Raw genomic sequence first — 14,194 nt, 5'->3', positions numbered from 1 at the left:
GGGCTGAGGGGGCTGGAGACAGCAGGGACCAGTGCTCCTAGGCTGCCTACACCCATTTCTGCACCCTGAGCAGCAACGGGAGAAGTTTCCCCGGGTTCAGCCTAGGGCCCTGGGTCTGCCCTTCCTCTTGCACCACAGGATGCCCTGGCACGGGCCCGCGACGCACAGCAGAGCTTGGGGATGCAGCTCAGGGCCAGGGATCCCTTCATGAGGGGCTGGCACAGAGCCGCCTGGGGGCCACAATGCACTGCTGCCCCCATGGCTGTCACCCCTCTCCTGAGCACCCTGCCACCCCACCGCTGGGCTCAGGGGAGAAGGGTCACCCATGGGAAACAGGGGGTCCAGCCACCAGCGATGGGCAAACCAGAGCACCCTGCCTGCCCGGGAGCTCACCCTCTCCCTCCAGCAGAGATCTGGGCTCGTTCCCCCACCCGGGAGGATACTGCTTCCTCCACCCCTTGCCCATCTCTGCAGCCTCTGGGCTGCCCAGCAGTGCTCCCCTGACCCCATCAAGGCAACGTCTTTCCCCTTCCCCGGGCATGTTTTCATGCTTCTCCTCACCCACCCTGGGCACAGAAGGTAAGAGACTGCCACCATCTCCGGACGCTCCCCACCTGCTCCCGCCCTGCCCTCCCACACAAGATTTGGGATCCCAGTCTGTGCCCTTGACAAGGTGAGCGGGGTAGAGCAGTCCTTGCCCCAGCCAGGCCCCAGCCAGTGCCAGCGTGGGAACACCAGGACCTCTCCTGAGCTGGGTCTGGTCCTGGGGGGATGTATCACATATCCACCTGCACCCCAGCAGCCCCAAGGGGCATCTGTGCCCGGTCCTCCTCTGCGACGCAGGTCCTCCCTCACCTCCTCAGCCACGGCACCGGGCAAGGCCCCACCGCCGCTGCATGGAGGGGACGCCCGTGCCCAGGCTGGGGACACCGTGCGCGGCCCCTGAGGGCAGAGCGCGCCGCCACCGGGTGCTGAAACGTGAGGCTCATCTGCCGCCTTGCTGAAAGTGCCTGTTGTCCCCCCGCCCCGCACGCCCGGCCGCTCAGCCGGCTCCACGGGAGCCGCAAAGGGAGCGCAGGGCAGGTGAGAAGCCTTTATCTGATTTCCTAATGGCAGAAAAATCCCTTTGATTTCGCCCCGAAAAGAGGGGAGCGGGGAGGGAGGGGGCGCCCCGGAAAGCAGGTGCGCCTGGCACGCAGCGGCTGGCCTCATTGCGCTCGCGCACCGGGGGGGCAGCCCGGCGCGAGCAGAAACGAGCCCCTCGCGAGGCTGGAGCGGTGCCGGGCGGGCAGCACGTATGGGGGAGAGGGACTGATGGAGAGGTCCGGGTGAAGGCTGGCTCGCTGCCGACTCCCCCGGCAGATGAGCCGAGACGGGCTGCCCTAGGGATGCCCTGGGACAGCCCCCGCCTCCCCCACTTGCATGGAGATCCCCCTTTAAAGAGGGGAAACTGAGGCACGGTGCTGCTGAGACCTGCATGGGGAACCTGGGGGCAGTCGCCTGCCCCTCGGGGCACCAGGACCTGACTCATTCACCCTGCTGCTGCAAAGAGACCCCAGGGGCTACATCCTGCAGGGGACCAGACTGCAGCACGGGTGCTGAGCCCCGGCCACAGGCAATGGGGCTGCCGCCGCTGCGGTGAAGCAGCCTTCACGCCACAGCCGACCCTTTGTCTCTGCCTTCGCTCACCTCTCACAGCTCAGCACCCCCCGCCCCGGCTTTTGTGTTTTTACAAATTATAAAACAATTTTTTCCTGCCGTCCCGCATTCTTCTGCCTCCTGCAAGAATTTTAATGTATTTATTTTTGCTATCAGGGAAAAGCGCCATGTTCCTCAGCCACCCCTGGGCGGCCCCGGCCCTGCTCGGCCACCGATGGAAATCAATGATGGCGAGCGCAGCGGGGACGCAGGTGCCCCCGTGGGAGGCACGCAGGGCCCGGATGCGCCCCCCCACCCTGGCGTGGGCTCCCAAGTGGCAAAGGCTGGCCGCACGCCGCAGACCACTGCAGCTTCTGGCAGGGCTGTTTCTGGGCTGGGGACACGGGGGCTTTTCGCACCAGTGCCAGAGCAGGGCTGGAGGGTGGGTGCATTAGGGTCCAGGCTCGGGAAGCTGCAGGGCGCCCCGATCTCCACCTCGCGCCCCCCAGGCAGGGCTTGGGGCGCCCTGCTCCGCGCGGGAGTGGGAATCGCCCTCTCGCCCGGCCATTCAGGCGCAGGGAGGGAGGGAAACGGGCCCTTCCCGCTGCGGGGAAACGCGGCGATTTCCAAGCCAAACACCCCGGCGCTCAGCAGCCGCATACTTTCCCAGCGTCCCTCCCCGCCGCTATTCCCGAGGACCTTGGCGATCAAACCGGAGCTGGCCCCATCTCCCACTCCTGCAGTGAGGTCATCGCGCTGTGTTTGTGACATCCTGGCATCGCCATGGCAGCGCGCTGTGATGTCATAAGCCCAGGGTTGCGACCTCACGACAGGAGCAGAATGATCTTATTAAAACAACACAGTCCCCGGCAGCGGCCGCGGGCGGACGGGGGACTCCGGCGCGGGGAAGGCTGCGGCGAGTCCATGGCGGCGGAGGCGGCACGGAGATGACGGCAAATTTGGAGATGGTCCCGCGAGGGTTCTCAGCCCAGGGCGCCCCGTGGGGCGGTGGGGCCCAGGCCGCAGTGCTGCCCCCCGCCGGGGCTGCGTGCCTGCGGCCTTATCGGGGCGCTGAGCCTTTCATGTCGGGCGGGCGAGCAGAGCTGACGAGGACCTGTCCCCAGATCAGAGCGCCGCCCGGCGCTGACAGCGGCCGCGGGGCCGTTCTTAAATTAGACTGGTCCCCCGCCTCCCCCCGCTCCCGCAGCCTCAGCCCCTGCCCCGTGGCTGGCCCCGCAGCCGGCACAGAGCCATGGCTGGGCACAGCCCGCGATGCCCCGGCCTCACACGCAGCCCGCTGTGTCCCGCGGCACACATGCACACACACACACACACGTGCACACGTGTGCACACAGCACCCCCGAGAGGAGATGGTTGGTGGCCGGGGCTAAGCAATGCTGCCTGGGGCCGAAGGCCCTGGAGGGTGCAAAGCCGGCGTAACCGAGAGGTCTCGGCCCCAGGGCATCCCAGGTCAGCCCCAGCCGGGTGCTGTGGATTTGGGTGTGTGCTGGCAGGCTGTGGGGAGCCTGCAAGGAAGGGACCCAAAATGGTCCAAGCTGGGCAACTAGCCCTGGGCACCCTTGGGCATGGAGGGAGAGTCTCGCAGCCTCCCGATGCGCCCGATGGACAGTGAGAACTGTGCCTGGCTCTGCACGCCTTGGGCAGGCGGTCCAGCCCTCAGGGACAGACAGGCAAATGATGGATGGATGGATGGCAGGATGGATGGACGGATAGGCAGATGAATGGATGGGCAGGTATGTGTGGGGATGGATGGAAAGATGGATGGATGTATTTGTAGATGGATGGATGGGTGAGTGCATAGAAGGCTAAGTAGATGGATGGAGAGATGGGTGTGGGATAGAAAGATGCTTACATGTGTGGATGGATGGATGGATGGATGGCCTGAGCACTCCTTAGCAAGCCCCTGTGGCTTTGAATGTTATTGCTCTTTCCCAGCAACCTCCATTTCACGAGACAGAAGTCAAGGCCCAGCTCTACCCTGGGAGGGAAGGGACCAAGTGGGGGCCTGACCTGCTGCAGCAGTCCACACCTACTGCTAACACGGGATCTGCTCTCCTCTATCCAGGGTGGCAGCTAAGGCACAGAGGCCAAGAGTGACCTGCCTGCAACGAAGTGCAGCCAAAACCCTCCCAGGTTGCCCCACTTCAGGGGAGCGCGATGCTGCTGCCAGTCCCGCTCCCTCCGGCTGCTCGCGTGTTTGTCTGCCCAGCACGGGGAGCAGCGGACACGGAGCCGAGGGCCGAGCTGTGCAGTGATGGGCCAGGCAGGACACGTATCGCTTGGGCAGGCTGGGAGCAATGCTGCTGGGAGGGGGTGTCCTTGGGCCCCCGCGGGCTGTAAACATGATGTCATGTAGAAGCGTACACAGCCTGCACTGTGCACGGGTTCCCGAATGGGCTTTACAAGTCCTGCGTAGGAGGCATCAACCGTGGCCCACAGCCAAGGGAACTGGAGTTGGGAGATAAAATCAGGTTTGCTTTGGGCTGGAGCAAACAGCCGTTTGCAGCGGGAGTAAGGGAGAGCGGGAAGCACCCAGAGGGGGGGAGCCCCTCTCTGCCTCGGAAGGGCTCTTGGGAGCTGCAGGGAGCAGAGGCAGGGGGAGACGTCCCAGCCGAGCCAGGCGCACGTCTCCGCGCTCCCGTCTCGATCCCAGGACAAGGCTGGCCAGGAGCGGGGTCAGCTCCCTCCGTGCCTACTTGACTCAGAATAACTCTGTAGCCACTTCAAGTCACTAATCAGCCTGGCCCACTTGAGAGCAGGCCGGGGCTGCCCCCGGCCCCACGATAACAAGCTGCCTGCGCTCTGGGGCCGGCATCCCCAGGCCAGCTCCAGCACCCGGCTTCTGCCTTGGAGAAAGGCCCTGGACCCCCAGGGTGCTGTGGGGCAATGACCAGGGGGGACTGGAGCAGGGTTTGCTGCTGAGACTTTGTGCCCAGGTCTGGATGGGTCTTGCCTGCCAGATGGAGGGAAATGCAAGGATGGGACCTCTGGGGCCCCAGCAGCCCCCAGAGAGGGACAAGAAGGTCCCTCTTGGGATGGAGGAGAGCAGCCAACCTGGGCCTGGCATGTGCCCCCGTCCCCCCCGGGTGTCCCCATGTCCCCCTGGCCAGCAGTGCAGCCCCGCCGCTCTGCAGTAGGAGGTCCCGGGGTGGCTGGTGACTCACATGGTGACAGTGCAGTGACACACAGCTGCATGGCGTGAGGGGCCAGCTCCAGCTCCAGAGCTATTTACAGTCCCCGGGAGGCAAAACTCGGCCTTCTCACAGCCTGGGCTTTCCTGGGGGTGACTCAGGGGATGCCCTCCCGTGGGACGCTCCACTTCCCCGGCTGTGGGAGAGCGAGGCGGGGGACACATGCAGCCCTGGGAAAAGTTTCCAGCTCCTGGGTGACACTGCACAAGTCACGTAAAGAGGCTGTTGCTCCACCCCTGGGGGCCACATTTCGAGCAGCGGGTGCTCACTGGGGATGAGAGTCTCCCTCGCAGAAAGGCAGAGCAGCAGAGGCTCAGCGCAGTGCACTGAACAGGGACTGGAGGGGCATCAGGAGCTCCCGCCGTGCCTCTGATCTGGCTCTGCATCCCTAAATATGGTGCAGTGAGGGGCCACTGCCACTCCCAGCTCTCCGTCCCCTGGGTAACCACAGCGTCCATTCGCCTGCCTGCCCGCTTCAATCCAGACGGATCCTGGGGTGGCCCTGCACCCCAGGGTTCCTGCTGGTAGCATCGCTGTGGGGATACCCTGGCAGGGCTGTCCCCTCTGGTCCCCACCTCACCGCCAGCCTCAGCAGCAGCCCCCCCACCCCGGAGAAACAAGGTCCCCAGGCTGCCGCGGCAGCCGATGAGCTGTCCCGGGAGCTGGAGATGCCCCAGGATCCCTGCGGCATTCTCCGGCTGGAAATGTGTCATGGCCCAGTCACTTCCTTTTGGAAGTCCCCGCCAGGCCGCTTACGGGGCAGCCTGACTCACCGACCCTCTCCCTTCCCGCACGGCCTCCCCCACAGCCCTTATCAGCCCCACCAGGCCGTCCCCGCTGACCCCCGCCGGCCGCCCCCGCACCAGGACGGCCACCCGTGCCGCCCGCTCCCTGAGGGGCGCTCAGCCGCGCCGCCGGGCTGGCCGAGCCCCGAGCGGGGCGTGCTCCCCGGGCGCACATGCCACCCGGCCGCGAGCAGGGCGCCCGTGACTCAGCCGGGCCCCCAGCCGCAGGGCACCCGTGGGAGCTTTGCTGGGGGGACACCCGGGGTGGCGCAATGAGGGACCCCGGGGTCCGCGCTGCCCCCGCATCCTGCCAGCCGCGCGGCGCGGGGATGCCCACCGGGCACCAGGGCCTGATCCTGCGGCGGGGCAGCCAGGGCTCGGCGGGGCTGCTGGCCTTTGACACCTCCGCTGCAGAACTGCTGCTGTCTGAGGTCCCCGAGCACAGCCTAGCGGTTGGAGCGGGAAGGAGCCGGGGCGCCTGGGTTCCCTGCCTGGCCCGGGGACAGGACTGGCCCTAGCAGCTCCTTTACGGCTTTAGGAAGTGCCCTTAGGATAAACCTTTGCCTCGGTTCTGCCGCAGGCTGGGTGTGAGCTCTCTGTGGCCTGGGTTCAACTTTCACAGCTGCCCCTGTCCACCTGGCTGGGTGCCCCGGCGGGGGGGTGGGGGGGGAGGGATTTTGGGGTCCCTCAGGAGTTTGAGCTAGGCTCATAGCACCATTTGCTCGTACCTCCTGCCTGTTTGGACCAGGGGCTGCCCCCCTTTAGGCAAGGGGCAGCGGGGGGAAGCCCACCCCCAGCCCTCAGCTGCCTCTGGGGCTGGCTGCCCCCGCCATCAGTGCAAGGATGGGGCACCCGGCGGGCAACAGCAGCAAGGCTGTTAGGAGGGGACCTGGGAGTGCGAGCAGAGCCCCCGGCACGTCGGAGGCTGTGGAGTGCTGGCTTGGCTCCGCTTTCCTGGCCTCAGGGGCTGCCAGATCAGCTCCCAGGCTGGCCACTTCCTGCCGTGGCCTAGGCTGGCCCTGGGGCTCTGTGCCCCTCCGTGCGTCCACCCCAGCCAAACCTCCCGCACACACTCTTGCTGCAGAGGGGAGCACCTGAACCCCGAGCCCATCTGCAGGGCATCCAGCCCTGGCCCTGAGCACACCAGCCAGGAGGGCATCAGCTCCGCAGCAACACTGTGATGAGAGTCAGAGCTCGTGTACAGCGTGGGAATGCCCTCCAGAGCCTGCCTTAGTCCTCTGGGCTGCACTCTGTGCACTAATTTCAACCCCCACCCCCCACCCTGGGGTGCCCGCAAGGGCTCCATGTACCCAGCATCACCACCAGGCCCTTCGGCCCCACAGCCCCCAGCAGATAGGACGTGCCCCAGCTGGGCTAGGCCCTGGGTCTGCCCCCCGGGAGCAGCAGCATCCCCCGGTGCTGGGTCCTCTGGACAATTCGGATAGCATTTCCCATGGGGCCTGAGCAAAGCCCTCTCCCCAGCAAGGGGACATGCAGCCGCAGCAGACAGGGACAGACCAAGGTGTGCAGAGCCCCAGGCAGCAAGAACTCTTGGTGGCCTTGTCCCAGCAGGTGCTGTGCAGGGGGACAGTGCTGAGATCCAGGCTGGAAACCCCAGAGCGGGGCCAGGGGCACCTAGATGCCCACCTTTCCTGCTGCCACCAGGGTTGCGCCCCGGCCAGGGCAGCGCGGGCTGCGGACCCGGCTGCGAGCAGCCATGAGGTGGCGTCAGGCGCTCACACTTGTGTCCCAGCCCCGGTGTCTCATGCGAGTCTTGGGCACCGAGCACATTGGGCACCGAGCCGGAGATGCTCCCTGCCTGCCCAGGGGACAGAAAGTCCCTGTGTGGGTCCTTGAACCCACCACCTGATAAGGGCAGGTGGTGATGAGTACTGGCATGTCCCAGCCAGGGCCACGGCACCAGCCTGGGAGCAGGGAAGACACCTGGGCACAGCAGTGACGTGCCCCAAAGTCTCCGGGGACCTGGTGGTGGCACCAGACTGTGCCGGGGGGCAGAGGGGACATGCTCGCACCCGGGCAGGCTGGGCAGGAGCTAGTGGCACGGTCCCTGGGGCGATGACAAACCAAAGCCGCAGCGGAGCACGGGGGGAGGCTGCGCCTGCGGAAAGGCACCGGCACCGCGCTGGGCACTCTGAGCCCCCCCACCCGGGCTCCCGGCCGGCAGCATGGGGAGGGAGCGCGGGGGGAGGCCCCCTCAGCCAGGCTGGGCTGAGGCCCGCTCCCTGGTGTGCCACCCTGCCCCTCGCCCGGGCTGCAGCGGGCCCCACACCCCCCGCAGCACTGCCTGCACGCCAGGCGGGTAGAGCCCCCCCGGGCTCCCCAAAACTGCAGCCCCCCACCCCAGTGCCTGTCTGAGGCGGGTGCCTTTCTCCTTGTCCCTGTGGGCCCTGGGGCAGATCCCCCCCAAGGGACTCACCGGGGCGCCGAGTGGCGCCGGGGGCTGCAGGGGGGGTGCGGGGGGGCTCTGCCACTTTCTCTGCGGGATGGCAGTGCCGGGGCAGGGAGCGGGAGAGGCGCAGCATGGGCAGGGGCGAGGACGAGCACAGAGCCGGGGCAGGGCAGGGGCAGAGCCAGGAGCAGGGACAAGGTGGGGACGGGGTGAGATGAGCAGGGGACAGAGCGGGGGCAGGGACGGGGACAGAGCGGGGAGTGAGAGGCACAGGGACGGTGCAGGGCAGAGGGAGGACAGCGCAGGCCAGGACAGGGCCCGGCGGGCGGTGCAGGCAGGAGGGAGTGCAGGCCCGTGCCGTGCCCGCCGCAGGTGTGCGACGCTCGGTGTCGGCGTGCCGTGCCGCTGCGCTGCCCGGTGCCTGTTGCACCGCGGCCGGTGCCGGTGCCCGGGGCGCGGCGGGCTGTGCGCGGTGCCGCCCCCGCCCGCCCCGCGCCGCCCCGCGCCGCCCCGCCCCTAGTGCCGCCCCGCGCCTCCCCGTCCCGTGCGCTGCCCACGGAGCATGGCGGGCCCGATCGGCGGGGCCCGGCGGCTGCCGCTGCCCCCGCGCCTCCGCCCGCCGCCGCCGCCGCGCAGCCCGCCGCCGGGGCGGGGGGCCGGGGGCTCGGCGGCGGCGGCGGCGGGGCCGGCGCGGCTGAAAGGGCCCGGGGAGCTGCCGGGGCCGGGGCTGCTCCGCACTTTCGTCTGGCTCTTCCTGCGCGGCTACCTGCTGCACACGCACCGGCTGCAGGTGCGCCCGGGGCGGCGGGGGCGCGGGGGGGCCTGGGCGCCGGGGAGCGGGGTGTCTGGGGATGCTGCAGCGGTGCGTGGGGCTGGGGGTGCGGCGGGGGTGCGTGGCTGGGGATCTTGGCAGGTGGCGCAGAGAGAGGAGAGTGGGTCTGCCCTGGGGGCAGGGGTGAAATGGGGCTGGGGGTGAGTGTACGAGTGACTGCAAGGAGTTAAGCAGGGGGAAGGCAATGCTGGGAGAGGGGAGGGCTTGGACAGGGAGCCCCCTGCCCCCGTGGGGTGATGCCAGGCTGAGCAGCACGCTGAGGCCAGCAGAGAGCCAGTGGCACCAGGAGGGGTCCGGCCAGGCCGGGGCTCCCCTGGGGTCCCCGAACTGGGCAGGGTGAGCGCTGTGCCCTGGCTCCCCATGCCGCGGGGCAGAGGCAGTGTGGGACTGGGGGCCCTTCCCCAGCGCCTGCAGCCCACGAGCCGGGGTGGTGGAGGCCTGTGCAGGGTCACCCCTGCCTGCAGGCTGCCTGACAACCGCACAGCCCACGCGATGGCGTGACAGGCCCGGTCCCCCCCCCCCCCCCCCCCCCAGGGCAAAAGCTCACGTTGACCTGGCGCCCCTGGCCAGCCCAGGCTGCCCCAACCGGGGCCATGGATTTGGGGGGCAAGGCGGCTGGGCAGGTGTTTGGCCAGATGGTGCCCGGGAAGGCAGAGGAGGAGGACACGGAGGTGCTTGTTTTCTTCTGCCAACACTTCCTCATAGATCAGAGGAAGCAGGGAATGGCTCTGGTGGCAGGGAGCCAGGTGGCATCTCCAGCGCCCTGGAGCTCCGAGCGTGCAGGGCCGGGGCTCCCCGGCGCCGGCAGGGCGCAGAGCAGTGCCGCCTGGGCAAGGGGCTGTCACACAGGACCCTGCCGCTCCGGGCGCCCCGGCTTTGCAATTCCCTGCGGGCTCCGGGGCTGCTCCTCCCGGGAGCTCTGACTTCTCCCTGCCACCCGAGGCCTGCGCCGGGCCAGGTTCGGCTGCGAGCAGATGCTGGCAGGCTGCTTTAAGCCCGAGAGGCGGCTGCCTGCAGCGGGCGCAGCGCCGGGAGCCGGGGCGGCCATCCCTCCCCCTCTCCTGCCGCCACCCGCGAGGAACGAGGAACGTCTCCCCACGGTGACGAATCTAGCTGAATCCGGGCTCAGGCTGCGATGCAGTCAGTCACCAAGGGAGATTGTACCACGTGGATCCCCGCAGCCGGGGCGGACCGGCACCGGGGCTCGGGGTGGCCGTGCTCCGGCGGGGAGAGGGCAGCTACGGCCGGCGGAGCCTGCAGGAGCCCTCGCCTCAACGCGGCCGCTGTGCCCCCCGAGCCGGCCGCCTGCCCTCAGAGCAGCCCAGCCTGCTGGTGACCTCCTAGTACTGATCATTAACCACGCTTATCAGCGGCAGGTTCAAGGCCCCGCGCGGGGACTTTTGTCCCTGGGGTGGGCAGAGCACAGTGCACAGCGAGTGGATGGGGTGGTGCTGGAAGCGGTGCGGTTTGGAGCTGGCAGCTGCTGCAGTGGCCCTGCATCTCTGCAGAGCCCCATGCGTGGCCATCATCCCTGTCCCTTCTGTCCCCTCTTGGTCTTGACTCCCCAGAAGACCTGCCAGGCCCCCCATGTGTCCTCAGGATGGATGAGGGATGCCCCAGGCTGTGCCATGGGTCGGTGCCTGGTGTATTCAGCGCCCTCCCCACTCACACTGGGGACTTGCTCTTGCCACTGGTTGGAGGCAGGCGCTTGGGCCCAGCCAGTGCTGAGGGGTCCCTGGGCCGGGTGCAGAGCACATGAGACACACACAGGACAGGATGGGGGCAGGGAGGGACTGATCCTGCCCCAGTGCTGAGCACTGCTCCTCCTGATGTCTCAATTACCCTGCTGTGCTCTGGTGCATCGCAGCTGATGTCGCGGCGCATTTACGGCCCCATCTGGAAGTCGACCTTTGGGCATTACGAGAACATCAACATCGGGAGCCCCGAGGTGCTGGAGCAGCTGCTGCGGCAGGAGGGCAAGTACCCGATGAGGAGCGACATGGCCCTGTGGAAGGAGCACCGGGACACCCGGCGCCTGCCCTACGGCCCCTTCACTGAGTGAGTCCTCTCTGCGGGGCGACAGGCAGCTCCTGCCCCTTCCCCAGGCCGATCACCTCAGCTGTCAGATCCAGGGAGGAGGTCACACTGCTCCCTCTTCTGCCAAGCAGCGTGTCACCCCCAAGCAGACGGACCTGGGGATGGAGGGTGGAAGGACCCCCGGGACTCAGGCGATGCCCAGCATAGCATGGGGAGGATGCACCCAGGGACTGGGAGCCTGCTCCCAACCAGTGCCCCTTGCCTGGCCACCCCAGCGCTGATGCCCCGTCCCCACGCAGGGAAGGGGAGCGCTGGTACCGCCTGCGCCAGGTCCTCAACAAGCGGCTGCTGAAGCCCTCGGAGGCAGCGCTGTACGCGGGCGCCATCGGCGAGGTGGTGTCAGACCTGATGGTGCGCCTGCGGGCCGAGCGGAGCCGCAGCCCCTCAGGGGTGCTGGTGGGTGACGTGGCCAACCTGCTCTACCGCTTCGCCCTGGAAGGTAGGGGGTCCTCACCCTTGCTCCTGCCCTGCCCTGCTCGTCCCCTCCCTGCGGGGCTCTGGACATGGCCTGTCGCCCGCAGGGATCTCCTACATCCTATTCGAGACCCGCATCGGGTGCCTGCAGCAGCAGGTCCCCACCGAGACCCAGCGCTTCATCGACTCCATCAACCTCATGTTCAAGAACTCCATCTTTGCCACCGTCCTGCCCCGATGGACCCGGAAGGTGCTGCCCTTCTGGGACCGCTACCTGGACAGCTGGGACACCATCTTTGCCTTCGGTGAGGGGTGGCTTTGGGAGGCCCAGCTCAGTGGGATCAGATCCCTCTAAGGACCCCCCAGCCAGCCCACCCAGTGCAGCAGGGGTAAGCGGGGACCCCGCAGAGCTCTCCAGCCACCAAGAGAGGCCAGGGCCTGCTCCTCTTTCCGCAGCCCTGGGTTTGCACCTCGGCACCGGTTGCGGGGGGGGGGGGGGGGGGGGGTGATGCCACCCGTGCAGCCACTTCTCCAGTGTGAGCTGGGATCCCCAGCCCCTTGCCTTCACCACCTCTCGCTCCCTCAGCGCTGGGTCCTGCTGTCCCTGTCCCCACAGGCAAGACCCTGATTGACCGTAAGATGGTGGAGCTGGAGGGGCAGGTGGAGCGGGGCAAGGAGGTGTCGGGCTACCTGAGCTACCTGCTGGCCAGCGGCCGGCTGAGCCTGGAGGAGGTCTACGGCAGTGTGGCCGAGCTGCTGCTGGCTGGTGTGGACACGGTAAGAGCTGAGCAGCTGCCACCAGGGCATCTCCACTGAGCTCTTCCCTGGGGCATCCTTCCCTTCAGTCAGGCTGTAAACTCAGCTGGTGGTTTGGGTGGCCCCATGGGGGAAAACCCTAGGGGATTGGTTGGTGCAGACCCTGCTTGTCCTCCCTGCTCCACCACTGCCTTGCTCCGAGTCTCAGTTTCCCCCGTGCTCGCTGGCCCTTGCCCCTGGTTCCCCCCTGCACTGGTGCAGGGGCCGTCTGTTGCTGTATCGGTGCAGCGTTTGGCGCAAGCAGACTCTGGTGCCAGAGCCGCATCCCTCACTCCCCTCTGCGCTCTGCTCCCCCAGACCTCCAACACGCTCTCCTGGGCCTTGTACCACCTCTCCCGGGACTCGGGCATCCAGGAGGCCCTGTACCAGGAGTTGATAGCCGTCGTGCCCCCTGACCGGGTCCCCGGTGCTGAGGATATCCCCAAGATGCCACTACTTCGTGCCGTTATCAAGGAGACGCTGAGGTACAGCCCAGCCTTGCCCCTTGCCTGAGGGCCCCTATGGCTGCCCTGTTTCCCGGGCCCTGTGGCAGCTCCATGCCTCCCTGCTTGGGGGTCTGGGATCAGGGAGCACCACCTGGGATGGCAGGTAGAGGTCCTGGGGGCTGGGGCCTGGGGACATCTCCCAGGCAGGGTGTGTGGCTGGATTTGAGTCCCCTCCCTAGGGATGGACACAGAGCCACTGAGCAGCGGGAGATGGTCCCCCTTGTCCTGCCTGGGGGGACGTCTCTCCTTTGGAGGCTGGTGGCCAGATGGGACCTGCTCCCGCGCTGACTCTCCCTGTGTCCTGGCCCAGGATCTACCCCGTGGTCCCCACCAATGCCAGAGTCTTCTGGGAGAAGGACATCGTCATTGGAGACTACCTCTTCCCCAAGAACGTGAGTGGGGCTGTGCAGCGGGGACCCCGCTGCGCTCGGAGGGGACAGCCAGGGGGCATTAACACCCCCCCATTCCCGCAGACCCTCTTCGTCCTGGCGCACTATGCCATGTCCCACGACGAGACCCACTTCCCCGAGCCTGAGCGGTTCCTGCCCCAGCGCTGGCTCCGGGGCCATGGCTCCCCCCACCACCCCTTCAGCTCCATCCCTTTCGGGTACGGGGTCCGCGCCTGTGTCGGCCGCCGCATCGCTGAGCTGGAGATGCACCTGGCTCTGGCGAGGGTGAGTACGGGGCACCGCCAGGCGGCTCAGCGCCGCGGGCCGGGCTGGGTGCACGGGGGGCCCCGAGGCTCTGACGCCCCCCTCTCCTTGCAGATCATCCAGGCGTTCGAGGTGCGGCCGGACCCCCGCGGCGTGGAGGTGACGTCCGTGTCCCGCATCGTCCTGGTGGCCGACAAGCCCATCAACCTGGAGTTCATCGCCCGTCCGGCAGCCCCCTGAGTGCCCCTGCCCCGGGCACTGAGCCGGAGCCGACTCTGCCCCCGAGGGGCAGGGAGGCAACTGCCCCCCCCCTGGCACCCTCGGGCCCCTTTGGCACTCAGAGATGAGCCGTAAGCGCCCAGCACCCACCCACTGCCCGGCTTTGGACGGGGGGCTCCCAGCCCTGCTGCAGGGAGCTGGAGGGGGTGAGGGCTGCCCCCAAACTGCCCCCGGGGCACTGGTCTCCCCCCACCCCGTGTCAGCAGGAAGCCTGGGGAATCGCTGTGCCTTTCACACGCCGCTCGGGCTGCCGGGGCTCTGCCTGCCAGGGGGCCGCGGGGAGGGGGCCGCCGCCGTTCTGTCTCTGTCCCGTGATTGTGTAGCTGCGCATTGACCTGTGCCTGCTGGAGCCAGGATGCCTGAGTCCTGCCAGAATAGCTGACCTTGGCCGCAGCCACCGCTCCGTGCCTCAGTTTCCCTGCTGGCCGGGGCCGCGCATCGCCTTGCCGGGGGCGGGGGGGGGTGAGCCGCCAGTGGGGGCTTTGGGGTTTGTGCACGGTGGAGCAATGACACCAGGGGGGTGGCCCTGGGGGGGAGCACACCGGGAGCCCATACAGTCACGGGGACACAGTA

General features: G+C 67.9%; 1 protein-coding gene across 1 annotated transcript; it reads left to right on the top strand.

Annotated features, from left to right (window-relative positions):
* The first annotated feature begins 8,567 nt into the window (after positions 1 to 8,567).
* Positions 8,568 to 14,014, top strand: LOC112980321 (sterol 26-hydroxylase, mitochondrial). The gene is made up of 9 exons (XM_064514793.1): positions 8,568 to 8,835; positions 10,745 to 10,935; positions 11,214 to 11,413; positions 11,496 to 11,693; positions 12,005 to 12,165; positions 12,502 to 12,668; positions 13,000 to 13,081; positions 13,163 to 13,363; positions 13,457 to 14,014. The coding sequence occupies exons 1-9, from the start codon at positions 8,608 to 8,610 to the stop codon at positions 13,580 to 13,582; spliced, it is 1,554 nt and encodes a 517-aa protein (XP_064370863.1). The 5' UTR covers positions 8,568 to 8,607; the 3' UTR covers positions 13,583 to 14,014.
* The last annotated feature ends 180 nt before the right edge of the window (positions 14,015 to 14,194 follow it).

The sequence above is a fragment of the Dromaius novaehollandiae genome, chromosome 7 (assembly GCF_036370855.1).
Source record: "Dromaius novaehollandiae isolate bDroNov1 chromosome 7, bDroNov1.hap1, whole genome shotgun sequence".
In the NCBI taxonomy this organism is placed as follows: Eukaryota; Metazoa; Chordata; class Aves; order Casuariiformes; family Dromaiidae; genus Dromaius; species Dromaius novaehollandiae.
Note: the sequence above shows the minus strand (reverse complement) of the source record. Positions and strands in the feature narration are given on the sequence as shown.

Bases quoted from the DNA above. Each gene is read 5' to 3' on its own strand.
- LOC112980321 (XM_064514793.1), top strand. From the start codon at position 8,608: ATGGCGGGCCCGATCGGCGGGGCCCGGCGGCTGCCGCTGCCCCCGCGC. The intron at 12,166-12,501 runs GTAAGAGCTGAG...CTGCTCCCCCAG, and splicing joins TGCTGGCTGGTGTGGACACG to ACCTCCAACACGCTCTCCTG. The intron at 13,082-13,162 runs GTGAGTGGGGCT...CCATTCCCGCAG, and splicing joins ACTACCTCTTCCCCAAGAAC to ACCCTCTTCGTCCTGGCGCA.